Genomic DNA, 12,716 nt, shown 5'->3' with positions numbered 1-12,716 from the left:
ATAGCTGAAGCTTAACATTATGCTGTTGTAAGAAAGGACCAATTGAGAGCTTAATGATAAAACAAATGTAACAACTATAATACCAAGGAAACAGCTGTTCCCTGAAACTTGAAAGCAAGACAGTATGGCTAGGAAGTCTGAGGAGTGACAATGTGAATTCCAGGAACACTGTCCTGGAGGTAACATTAGCAATACAGAATACCACTAGAGAAACACTCCTCTTGGGTCCTGCTGAGGGAACACAACCAGAGGTGGCTGTTATAGTTAACAGGCCCCTGAAGGCTGCTATTAAGTCTTTAACCTCAGAGTAGCTCCTTGCACTGAAGCCCTACAGGGTAAAATAAGCCTATTAACAGCACCACTTTACCCCTGGGTTACAAACAAAGAAGCACATAAACCCAGATGTACTCCAATAGTTTTTGGGATGGAACTTGAATGCTGAATTTGAATTGAAGGAAGTTGGAAACCCCTATGCTACAAAGGGAGATAGACTACATGAAGAAGTACAGACATAGTCCCGGGGCAAGCATCTTAAGTCTTCTAAAGAATGCAACTGCTGCTGCTTTGAAACTGGTTCAGACAACATGCTACAACAATAACTACCAGTTAGGGGCTCTTTAGTTACAGAAAAATAGGTTTTTAATTTCATCTCACTTTATACAAGCATTTGTGGTAGTTTATGAAAACCAAATGCATGTATTATGGAAGTTAAGAGCTCTCAGTGAAGTCACCAGAAGCTAGAAAGTTGTGGCTGAACAAATCTTCTCTGACAGAACTTCAGCAGCCATCACTGCACACAGTTAAGTTCCTTTAAAAGGTTTGGTTTAAAATGACAGTTCATTTAAAGGTCTGGAGGGAAAGGCACTTAGTATTGCAGTTTCCAGAAGATAATTTGTTTGTCTTCCCCTCCAGTAATAACACTGCTGCATTGTTCATTCATCCACATGGAGGTTACAGCACCTGGAGGGAAAAAAAATCAAAATGGTTACAAGTAGTAGACAAGAGATTCTTAGGCTCAGGGGTTGCCTGGGACAGAAAAGGGTACACATACTATCACGGGCCACTGAGGAGTGGAGCAAATGACTCTCAAACTTGACAATACACAGATTACCTGGAAACTTGCTATTTTTTATCTGAGAACAATAGTTCAGGCATACCTGTATGTCCTTTGATTCTTTCAGTGACTTTTCCACTAAGAAGGTCCCAAGTCAATAATTCACCGGACTGGCTTCCTGACAAGACTGTATTTCCATCCCATCTGAAGCATCTGGTAAGTAACTCTTTATTAGTACACTTAAAAACGTTGTATAAGAAGAGCTGAACAATTCCTACCTAAGCTAAAACAAATTTGAGTGGGTATGGCCAGTTTCCTACTTCATCTGTATACCTGATACAAGACACAGCACCGTATATCTTTAGTTGGTGAAAAAATAGAAATGTCAACTGACTGCTATTTAAAAGCCAATCTCTTCTTAGCTTATACCAAAAAAAAAAGAAAAGGAGCTTGGGAGAAGATTGACAGAGGTGATTTAAATAAGGGAACTGCTTGCTTGCAGTAGCTCAGGTTGTGGAAGAGCTGGTTGGTGCTACAGCTAACCAGCTCTTTCTCCAGCATCAACTTTAACTTGTATAACCAAAAAAACCAAACAGTTACTTCCTTAGACAGCTGTTTATTTTATTCCCATTTGAAAAGCTTGACTGTAAGTGCAAACACTCTTGTGTGCTTTAAGTGCAAATTAACTATTTCATTAAGTCCAGTACCTGCACTGTACTGTGCTTTTCTTTTTGCCATGGCCACCCATTAGACATCTCCACAGTTCACTAATCTGTCTGTACATTCTCAGGATTACCTTTGTGGCTCGTCAGCAGTCACAGAAGATATAAGCATTCCAGTCCGTACATCTATTACTTTAAAACAACAGTCTTCTCCCGTACTGAGTAGATGCCTGCCATCTACACAAGAGAGCAAACCATGACAACAGCAGAGGAGCACGTTTGTATATGCAGTCCTAGTTAGCACTGCACACTGCAGTACAGATAGGCCTGGCCTACTTATTTATAATGCCTGCAAGCATACAACAAAAAAACCACTGCTCTACAGTTCAGTATGGCCTTGCATCAATTCAAAACTTATTTACAGCACAGAGTGTGTCACAGAATCAGAATGACTGAACTGGAAGGGACCTTTAAAGATCACCTAGTTCCAACTACCCTGCCATAGCAAGGACGCCTTCTGGCAGATCTCACCATTCCCTTTAGAGCAGCAATTGCAATAACCAGAGCGTGTTACGTGTAATCAGAAAACTCCCAACGTACCAGGACTAAAAGCAGCATCGAACACAGTGCCAGAATGGCAAGGCAACTGGTGCAGCACTGTTGCTGTGGCAACATCCCAAACACCAATGGTACCCTCTTTGGTTCCAGATGCTAGTACAGTGTTCGTAGCAGAAAGGTTGATCGTATTGACCTAGGAAGTTAAACATCCCATCACTTCCCTGCTGTTTCAAAACAAGGTTTTAAACATGCACAAAAAAAGTCATCGTCCACTAAGATGCCATTTCATTGACAAAAGCTTTCCAATTTAATTCTGCAACATCCTTAAGTTGCAAGAAAAAGGCAGGTCCCTTTAAAATGCCTAAAGAAAAAGATATTTTCAAGTACTTTTAATACCCGTATTCTCCACCTATATGCAAAACTTTACCCTTGAAGTTAATATCCTCTTTCATCAGAAAGAACTGATGGCTAGGAAGCTCTTCTAGAATACTTCTGGATGCCATTCTTAATTGCTACAAGAGTGATATTAGATGCTACAAGAAAGCACATAGTTTCACGTTTTGACTTGCATGTGATCAGCTGCACAGAATGTGATTACACATTACTGTGAAATTCAGCAATGTGTTTTGGGGTAGGTTAAAAAAAGCCCATTTTCTTGCCTTAAGAGAAAGCAGTAACAATGAAAACACTTAAGAGAAACACAAGTAGTATTATACAGTCTCAAATTCTGAGGTACGTGCATTTCTGTCAGCATACTTACACTAACGTCATGCTCTAATTCTGCAAGCAATTCAAAGCAGTGCTTTTTATTGCTCAGGGTCTCTCCAGGTATGCACTGCCACACCTACAACACAGACAAATATTTAAGTTTGCTCAAGGAAGCAGTGGTAGAATTGGATGAGTTTCTCCACTACTTAATGCTCTCGTTACAAAGGCTGCTTGTGTAACTGCAAGTCTTATCTGTGTGTCCCAATAACAGCAAGTGGCACCTTCAACTGTTTACAATAAGCAGAGCAACATCTTAAACATGACTGTGCTTTTAATTAGCAACTTCCTGCCGTGCTTAGCTGAAGAAGTACTCTACAGAACTATTCAACTCTTTTAGAAGCCTGTCCTATTCAGCAAACAATTGTCAATCCAGGTCACAAAACATCCAAATGTCTCCAACAAATGCAGTTCATCCAAAAAAAGGAAACATATATATGTCAGAATGAATGAAGTTGCTTTAAAGTTAATGCTTCACCTTGAAACACAGCTGAGGTAAAGCTAATGGAAGAAACTACTTGTATTTATTCTATTATAACGCTTATAGTAGCTCAAAGTATTATATAAAAATATTTATGTATTTATTTCTAGAATATAACAGGTGCATCCACTCCAGTGCACATCTCTGGCCAAATATTAACTGCTAGCAATAAACAGTTACCAAAGTATTATCAACTCATATACAAACCTTCACAGTGGAATCCCAAGATGCAGAATATAAACACCCATCGCGCCAACAAATCTTACTGACTGCATCATCGTGTCCCATTAAGATGTCCTGCCGCCTTCCAAATGCAACTGAATAAAAATATCTAACAGGAAGAGATTATAAAAGCATTATTATCTTCAGAAAATATAAGAAGTTTTCTCCAAATTGATGAAAAAAACCTTCCTTTCTACAGTTCCTCACAGGGAAATACAAATGTAGAAGTACAGATACTGCGTTTTATCAGTGATCTTTCGTAACTGTAAGCAGAATTCCCAAGGTACCGGATATAATTCAGTAGGATCAATAGAAGCAAACACTCACATATAATTGTCCCACGAAGAACTTATGACAGTGGTATCCCCTGGTAAGATTATACAAGATGACAAAGCCTGTAAGAAAAAAGAAAACTGAAGTTGTGTTCTATTTCTGACCTTCAAAGAGGTGTACACTAACACAGTTCTGGAGAACAAGGAGAACAGAAATCTTTTATATGTGCAGAATTCAGGCACTGCATGAATGTTAATTAAGAAAAACCTTAACTCCAGTACATGCAAAGTTAACTCCAAAGTTCAGAAACACATGTGGAACTGACAGATCTGCTTTTTCCAGATACGTGGCATGTGATTCCACACTTGGGAGAAACCAAGTCAGCTTTTCATCTTTCAGGCTACGTCAATTCTATATGCAAACAGAAATTTGAAAAGACAGGTTTCCTTTCATGCTTTTTTCCCCCCGTGACAGCATCTTATCTGCTCTGCTCTTTTAAGCAATGGACGTGTATTCTCAGCAACAACAACAACAAAATCAAAAACCAAAACAAACATTCTGTACAGACATCTGACATCTTCTCCATTACATCACCAGAAGCAGAAGGAAAAAAAAATGAGTCAGTGCAATGCTTCTGTAGGTATCATCAGAAAAATGAACTGTCATCTGTTCCTAAAAAACAGAAGAACAGTAGGCAGCTGGGATGCAAAGAGGCTATTGCTTCTGGCCTTGCTGCAACAGACCAGCATTAGAACTAGCAAGGAGGCAGCAGAGAGTGAAGAGGAAGAGCACAGAAGTGTTCACACCTCCTCACTGGAGACTAACTTGGACTAGGATTCAGTGAAGAGCTCCCTTTTCACACTGTGAGAACAGCACGCCGTGGCAGGCACCAGGATCTTGATTCTATTATGAGGATCTTGAGCCTACTACGGCTGCTATCTGGGCTAAGTATCTGCCTTCCCTTTCCTACAAATCCCCAGAGGGAGGTTAATGCATCCTAGTCTTGGTAAATGACTCAGCTCAGGCCACAGTGCTCAAGCACTGAAAAATCAAAATTCTGTTTGAGAAGCACACTTTTCAGAAGTTGGTGAGATCACTGCTCATGAAGCAAGAACTGCTCAAATTCACACAGCTAAGACTCCACTCCTTGCCCTTTGTGTTCTTCAGCTGACTGACTCTCAGACTCCAAACACTCTGGAGCAGTAAGGTAATGCTGGGTATGATTTGAACATGAGTATAATTCAAGCTTTGTTTCTGTTCTCAAACTGAACCGCAGTTCAAAGTTGTTTGGAAGGACCAGTTTGCTCATGCCAGAGCATCTTTGTCTTATCACAAGACCTTCTCCATACAACAAAAAACTCAGAACAGCATTAACACAGAAGTAAAGTGCAACCATTTACTGCTTCCTTCTCACATTCAAAGAACGTGCTCTCTTTGTAGGCCTGACAGGGAATCTCAGTTCACTCTGCTGAACTATATTCACATGCAATGTAACTGAGGAGGCAGAAGAAAAAAAAGCAACACACTGAGGTACGCTAAGAGACATCTCCGTGTAGCTCCCAATGATTATTTTCACAGCAACCTACCATGTTTGAGAAGGACACACTTCTTTGGAGCGTTTTTGATTCTTTGGAAAACATCTTCAAAGTTGAATCTAGGGATAAAGGGGAAAGTAGATTACATATAGAACAACTACTGCTTGGTATGTGCTTCTCAGCCTTTGAGCTGATAATCTAAAGGGAGAAATTAACACCTTCACAAGCCTAGACACGAACAACAGTGAAACCCTCTGAGATCTAAAACTTAAAAACAATAACCACATACCTCAGCTATTTAATTACAGGAGATATCTATTTGACTTTATTAATTTCTGTAATAGGTGGGGCTTGCACACGCAACAAACCAAAAGCAAACAGAAATCATATACTGTTTGAGAATTTCAGTTTTTGTAAGAACAGAGCACGAAGTAAAAAATGAAAATCTTGCATTTGGCAGAAGATTGGGGCCGTGCTCCTTTAAAAAACATACCAAAAAAACCTCATACAAATTATAACTCAGTGATTTAATGCTGCCTAAATTTTGCTCTCAGTGAAGATAATCTAGGGATTCGATCTTTCTCACATTTGGAAGTTTGTGCTCTCATCACTTGGCATTACAACTTATTACTGAAGCATTTGCACTACAGAATCCAGGAAATACCTGCAGTAATGCTCACCTTGAGACGTGGTGAAAACAGAAGACCCACTGGAGGTGACTGCTATTCCAGTAATTGCCCTGTTGAATACGAGTAAGCTCCTCAGTGATTTCACAGGTTTTGAAACTTACCTGCCATACTGTAAATTAAATGCTGCTGAACTTTTAATCGGCTTAAACTTTCAAATTCAATGGTATGAAATTAGGTGCTACTCTGCTTATAAATAAGCATTTAGACTGATTTGTTCATCTAGCTCCTGCTATTACAGTTTTGGATAAGAGTAATTAATGTCTGCTTCACATTCTAAAACGTGGATGAACTTAGTTTCAGATCTGTCCAAGGCATAAAATTAAGCTGACAGTCACCTTTTCTAGATAGCTAATTAATCACAGGTTACAAAAAAAACTAATGATCTCAAAAAAAGAAAAAGTAAAAAGGTCTACCAGAAGCACTAACCCATTATTCAAATTGATACTCAGATGCTCCTATCCCTATTTAAATGGAACAATTGTGACTGAAGAGTGAAGAGCAGTACCTACTCTTTGTGAATTTTATATTGTTCATCTCGTCTTAGTTTGGAAATATTGTTCCAAGCAAGCGTAATGCTTTCTTCTGTCAAATCTTCAAATGATTCTTCATTTGGAGAAACTGTAATAAAATGCCACAACAGAGTTTCACCACAAACAGAAATCAGAAAGATAAACTTCAAGAAGTAAAGCAGGTGAAGGTAGAAACATAAATACAAAAATACAGAAATCACACATTGCTTCAGGAATACAGATTTCTGGTTACTGAAGACATGGAAAGGTCAAGAGCCTTCCAAATTGAAAAGCACCATAAAAGCCACCTATCTATTATCCTACTTCATTCAATAAGGAATGTCATGAGGTTATTCCCTGCTGTGTCCCAAAAGTTAAGGGGTAAGAAGTGGAAACACACTAAATATAAATTACCATAAAAAAAGGCCAAATCTGACAGGAATGAGGCAGCCTACCACCAGAACTACTGAACATGCATGGCCATCATTACTGCCATAAACACCTGGTACAGGAACTGTCACGCTACGTAGTAACCATCTCTACTCCTTTACTGAAAAACGAAAGCCATCAAAAGGTCAGCAAATCAAAGACAATCAAGAAAGAGACCCAATGTCTTTCCATTTGGCACACAGCTGGAAGACAGTCCAGTTTACAGGAGACCACTGTTCATCCAACAAGAGCCACAGAATCTTAATTTCAGAAAAATGGGCAAAATTTCAACTGTAAAGAAACTTGCACTGCCATTGTGTATCCTTTTCTTGAAGTTATTCCACCAACATTTTTTTCCAATTTGTACTGTAGGGACGAAGTAGTTTCTCTAGAGTTTCATTCAAGTAATGGTAGTGGGGAAAAAGACCTCAGCCTCACACATTTGTATCCAATGCTCAAGTTAAAATTCTCAGGCTTCATACAGTTCAAGCTGATCACCACAAAGACATTTATGTTCAAGAACCGAACAAATCTCTCCGCTATTTAGAACATCTACAGAGACAGTCAAAGTAGCTGCTGCCATGTCAGTTTGATTCTGAAACATCACAAAAGGCCAGGGAACACAGCCCTCCCACATCTTCAAAAGAACAGATTGAACAGTCCCTGAGGAAGCAATTGGAACATAATAAAGCAAAGTGCAGGATCACAGCTTCAGCACGTGTGTATTTTCAGATCTGAAATGGATCTTGTCAGTTTTTCCTTTAATAGATAAGCTCATGGCTTTATTTTGACTCTGCTTAAAGGGCAAATGGACAGGAGAGTTATATAATGAGATCCTGTGGGAAAAGATAGGGAACTCCTTGAATTTACCAATCATCAGTTTACCTGTTTACAGACTTTAACTTTTACTTACTCAGTTTACACACTTACCTGGAGATTCAGATATGGAAACACTAGATGTTCGAGAGGAGCTTTTCGGCACTATCCGTTGAGGATGAGGAATTGTGAACAACTGTTTGGGTGTCTGTCCAAACTCCAAGATTTGTGTCAGCAGAGCTACTTTCTCATTGGGGTCCATAATGCTTCAGAGAAACAACATGTTCAGTTAGGGCAAGTTCTTTGTTTCTGTCCTGGAAGCACAATGCTGCACATACAGTCACTACAGCCATCACAGAACTGATTCACCACAGATGCAACAGACATTCATATGACAGGTCTACAGTTTCCTTTATTGTAGGAGGCAGCGCCCATTTGAGGGGCATGACCTTCAATTAAAAATAACGGTGGTAATGATAAAAAAAAAATTCACAGAAATCAATCTGAAGAAGAGCTCAAGTAACAATCTTTGAACACCTATTAAAACTGACAACCTGGTGCCAGTTCATGAGAAGTTTTTTTAATTATTAATATTTTTCATGATTATTGTTATTATTATTATTTATAGCCAACAAAATGTGGAGGGATAACAATAAATTTAGCTAACAAAAACATTCAGATTCTTAATTACCTGTTTAAATCCACTCCTCCTTCATAAGTTAATGGGTGAAACACTGAAAAAAAAATATATTTTTAGAATACAAATATACAAGGTTTATCCTGTCTTGAATCCAGGATTTCTAGGAGACTCAGAAGCATGCAAATACTGAAAAACAACTGCTCTTGTAAGGATTTACAACAGCTACATACAAGACCCAAACAATATATCAAATAACTAAACTTTAATTACAGAGAATAAAAAGCATACATACTACACAGGGACAAATCTGGTTACCCATGTACTTTTTCCTTCATTCTTGCTTCTGAAGAGCTGTAGCCCATTACCTTCTTTTTTCCCTTCCTAATTCACTCAAGCGGAAAGAGGGAAAATTTCTGAATTGAAATTCTTAGACTACAATCATAGCGTAAGGAACCTTAAATACCTGTTTACATGGCTGCTCCTACAAACTCCTGTTTGTAACTGAGCCACACTACTTGAATACTACACTGCCATATTGCACTGTAAGTAAATAACAGCAATGGTGCGGAATTCACCTTAGCTGTATCATTTTACATCTTCAAAGAAGGCAGCAACAGGTTTTACAAGGAAGGCACTACTTCTGGTAAGGAAAACCCGTACTTCCTTTAAGGATCAAGCATTTAAAGCATAGCAATAAAAGATCAAAGCCAATGAATCACTACAGACAGCTGTAATTTACCTTGTTTTGTTTTTGCGACTTCAGTGAAATTTATACTTACCATTGCAAGCTGCAACAGCTTTACTTCCTTTCTGTTTGCAGCCAAATACAAGGTCAATCCACTCATGAAGATGCTCAGATACATAATGACTTTCTAAAGCCTCTCGGCTCTTCTGAAGAAAGTCATCAGGACCTGGCAAGAGACAGGTTAATTAGAGAAGATTTACCACTCAGTATCATTACCCCTCTCTGTTATTCCAGGAAGAACCAAACCAGAAGACCCATACTAAACTCAAAATTGCTATGAAAAAAGGTTAAGAGCAAAAATTACTTCAGGAAATAACTGTGAGAGCTTTTGAGAAAATTTGAGAGAAAAAAAACAATCCCAGGAAATAACATTAATTCTGAATTAATTCATAATGTGAGAAGCTGGACTATTACTACCTGATGCCCAAGGGGGAAGCTCTACATCTTCAACAGTCTTTCCACCTTGTCTTTTTCCCAAGTCCAATTTCAAGCTGTTTACTAGAAAACTAGAATCATTTTCATAAAATTCTGGAATCAACTGGTAGTAAAGAAAAACAAAAGAAAGGAAAAAGTTCTGAGGTTAGCTTAGCTGTAGTCACTTCAACTAGAAGACATTCAGTAAAAACAGTTATTGAATTTGGATAGTAATCCCTCCTGACTTTCCTCTTTGATAGAAAAGGAGCACTGGAAACTTACTCACGTTGCAATTTCAACTTCCAATCATTAGGCTTCCTGTCTACAAACAAGGCAATTCTCCAAGCTAAATTTGGTGGCTTATGTATTTTTAATATAGTACTATACTCTAGAAATATTAATGTAGCACATATATCCATAATAACAAGAGTATCTTCAGACCTAACTGCACAGCCACCTTCTTATTTTTAAGGCATTCTGTAAGATTCATGACTGATCTAGAATAAAACTAGAATGACAAGAGAAGTTTGAGAATTTAGGTCAGTTATTTAAAGACTGACATAGCTAACCATTCTAAATTCCACCATTACATATTTTTTAAAATTATCAGTAATCACTTTGATTAAAAAAAAAACAAAAACATTTAAGATCACCCACTCTTTGGCAGTATTCTACAAGTTATACATTCTACATATTCTACAAGTTATTGTTTCTGTAAAGCTCAAAAGATCAGGTAAAAATGTCTATTGTTTAATGTCCCAAATATACTGTTACATATATAGAATGACTTGGGTCCAAAGAGACCTTGAAGATCATCTAGTTCCAGCTCCTTCACTGTAACAACAGCACTGCCACCCACTAGATCAGGTTGCCCAGGGCCCCATTCAACCAGGCCAAGAAAGCCCTCAGGAACATAGAACTTCTCTGAGCAATCTGTTTCAGTGCCTCACCATCCTCTCAGTAAAGAATTTCCTCTTGCTACTTCTTGATATCTTCCCTCTTCTAGATTAAAATCCTTCTGCCCTCACATAATCACAGAATTGTAGGGGTTGGAAGGGACCTCCAGAGATCACTGAGTCCAACCCCCTGCCAAAGCAGCTCCCTAGCCCAGGTTGCACAGGTAGGCGTCCAGGTGGGTCTTGAATGTCTCCAGAGAAGGAGACTCCACCACCTCTCTGTGCAGCTGTGCCAGTGCTCTGTCACTGCACTGGGAAGAAGTTTCCACGCACATTTGTGCAGAACTTCCTATGCTTCAGTTTGTGGCCATTTCTCCTCATTCTATTGCCACACACTGCTGAGAAGAGGCCAGCCTCTGTCCTACTACTATCAGACTGGAAAAAGTCAGCCTCCTTCCTCATTATAAGCTCCCTTTCAATAAGGAAAGATCGCAATGAGGTCTCCTCTAAACTGAAGAGCCCAGTTCCTTCTACCTTTCTTCAAAAGAGAACTGCTCCAGTCTTGTATCCGGGATTACTCTGACCCAACTGCAACATCTTGCACTTGGTACCCTTGAATCTTGTTTGGTTCCCTTGGGCCCACTTCCCAAGCCTGTTCAAGTTCTTTCAAATTGCATCCTTTTTTTGTATATCACCTGCACTACTTAGCCTTATAATGCAGCCAAATCCTAATGAGACTCCACTAGATAACCCCAGTACCTACAAGTTTTCCCCTTAATCCACTCTGAGTTTTCCTTAGTTCTGTAATATTCATAATGACATTTCTGTTAAATGAAAAGACAGAAAGATGCACAAAGAATGACACAATCACAAAGAGTTCAAAACATGAAAAGATTCACAAAATGCAGTCAATAGCTGCAATAAAATATGAATGAACCAAGATCAACAGGAGATATCCAAGAAAAGTTGTACATGAGTAAAGACTCAAGTCATTTTCTGACTATTTACCTCTTTGAAATCTGTTGCGCCGTCCAAACAGTTTTTCCAGGTTTCTGCAACACTAGACAGCATATCAATTAAACATTTGTTAGAAAACATTTTCAATGCTTTGCACTCCCTTGATGCCTATTTAGAAATTACAGCAATTTACACAGACAATATGTAAACAAACCTGTTGAACATTCTGTCAGCATGATCAAACTTTCCATTCTGCAGACAGAGCATGTATTCTGGAGCTAGAGAGAAAGAAAAAGACAACATCTTTCTTCAAACCTGGGCTGCTTCTGTGGCAACTGTCTGAACAGAGAGCACGTAAAAGCAATCTTACCAACTCTTACAAGATAAAAAAGAACATAACCCGGAGATGAATAGTGGCTCCCATACATGAACTTAGGCTCTGGCATTTCCTCATAACGCGTCTGCAACATAAGAAGGAAGAGAGGTCAGTATCAGTGCCCCTGCTTTCTTTCACAATTGTACTCACCAGCTCTACAGATTTATTAAAAAAGTGAGAGATGAGGGCCATCCACTAAATTTTTTTTACCCAAAGACAACACTCTGAGCACTAATAAGCATGCAGATTTAACCAGGTAAGCAAATCAGTAAGGCACAGAGGTTCTTATAACTCATCATCCAGAATTATCAGGTCTTCAGCTTTTTCCTTCTCCTACTTCCCATACACTAAGGCAGTGATACAACTTCAAAGCAGCACGATCAAAGACTTTCCTTTTTGCCTTTCACTTAGAGTTGACTAAGGTTGTGGAGGAACATATTGATTGAACTCAAACTGGCACATTCCTTTGCCACTTAACCTTTTATAGGTTATCCCTAAAACCTACAGCACGCTCAGTAAGAAACCTATTAGTGCAGTAAACATGAGACAGCTAGCAGTCTGAGGAAAAAAACTAATCTTAGAAAGAAATCTTTATTTACTGTTATAATACTGATCATATCTGTACTCTCCAGAATCTTAACAACTACAAATGATTCAGAATAATTAACTTTCTGTGGCAGAAAACTTTACACAAC

The 12,716-nt window shown here is 38.7% G+C and overlaps 1 protein-coding gene across 4 annotated transcripts in view; it reads right to left on the bottom strand.

Moving 5' to 3' along the window:
* Window positions 1–510: 510 nt before the first annotated feature.
* Window positions 511–12,716, bottom strand: part of NSMAF (neutral sphingomyelinase activation associated factor) — a 30,105-nt gene continuing 17,899 nt past the window's right edge. The window contains exons 15-31 of one of the 4 annotated variants that reach the window (XM_065751901.1): window positions 12,016–12,106; window positions 11,860–11,923; window positions 11,697–11,748; window positions 9,796–9,916; window positions 9,413–9,544; window positions 8,685–8,727; window positions 8,108–8,259; window positions 6,749–6,857; window positions 6,231–6,289; window positions 5,602–5,669; window positions 4,070–4,137; window positions 3,728–3,851; window positions 3,035–3,118; window positions 2,317–2,467; window positions 1,851–1,953; window positions 1,158–1,267; window positions 511–960 (exon numbers count right to left, since the gene is read on the bottom strand). In XM_065751901.1, the coding sequence (XP_065607973.1) occupies window positions 866–960; window positions 1,158–1,267; window positions 1,851–1,953; window positions 2,317–2,467; window positions 3,035–3,118; window positions 3,728–3,851; window positions 4,070–4,137; window positions 5,602–5,669; window positions 6,231–6,289; window positions 6,749–6,857; window positions 8,108–8,259; window positions 8,685–8,727; window positions 9,413–9,544; window positions 9,796–9,916; window positions 11,697–11,748; window positions 11,860–11,923; window positions 12,016–12,106 (1,626 nt within the window). In that variant the 3' untranslated portion in view covers window positions 511–865. Of the gene's footprint in view, window positions 961–1,157; window positions 1,268–1,850; window positions 1,954–2,316; window positions 2,468–3,034; window positions 3,119–3,727; window positions 3,852–4,069; window positions 4,138–5,601; window positions 5,670–6,230; window positions 6,290–6,744; window positions 6,858–8,107; window positions 8,260–8,684; window positions 8,728–9,412; window positions 9,545–9,795; window positions 9,917–11,696; window positions 11,749–11,859; window positions 11,924–12,015; window positions 12,107–12,716 lie in introns of those variants that run through there. The other 3 variants (XM_065751902.1, XM_065751903.1, XM_065751905.1) reach the window with 3 other exon arrangements.

The sequence above is a fragment of the Cyrtonyx montezumae genome, unplaced genomic scaffold (genome assembly GCF_038088225.1).
Source record: "Cyrtonyx montezumae isolate F1298 unplaced genomic scaffold, pur_monq_1.0 scaffold_8, whole genome shotgun sequence".
Taxonomy (NCBI): domain Eukaryota; kingdom Metazoa; phylum Chordata; class Aves; order Galliformes; family Odontophoridae; genus Cyrtonyx; species Cyrtonyx montezumae.
Note: the sequence above shows the minus strand (reverse complement) of the source record. Positions and strands in the feature narration are given on the sequence as shown.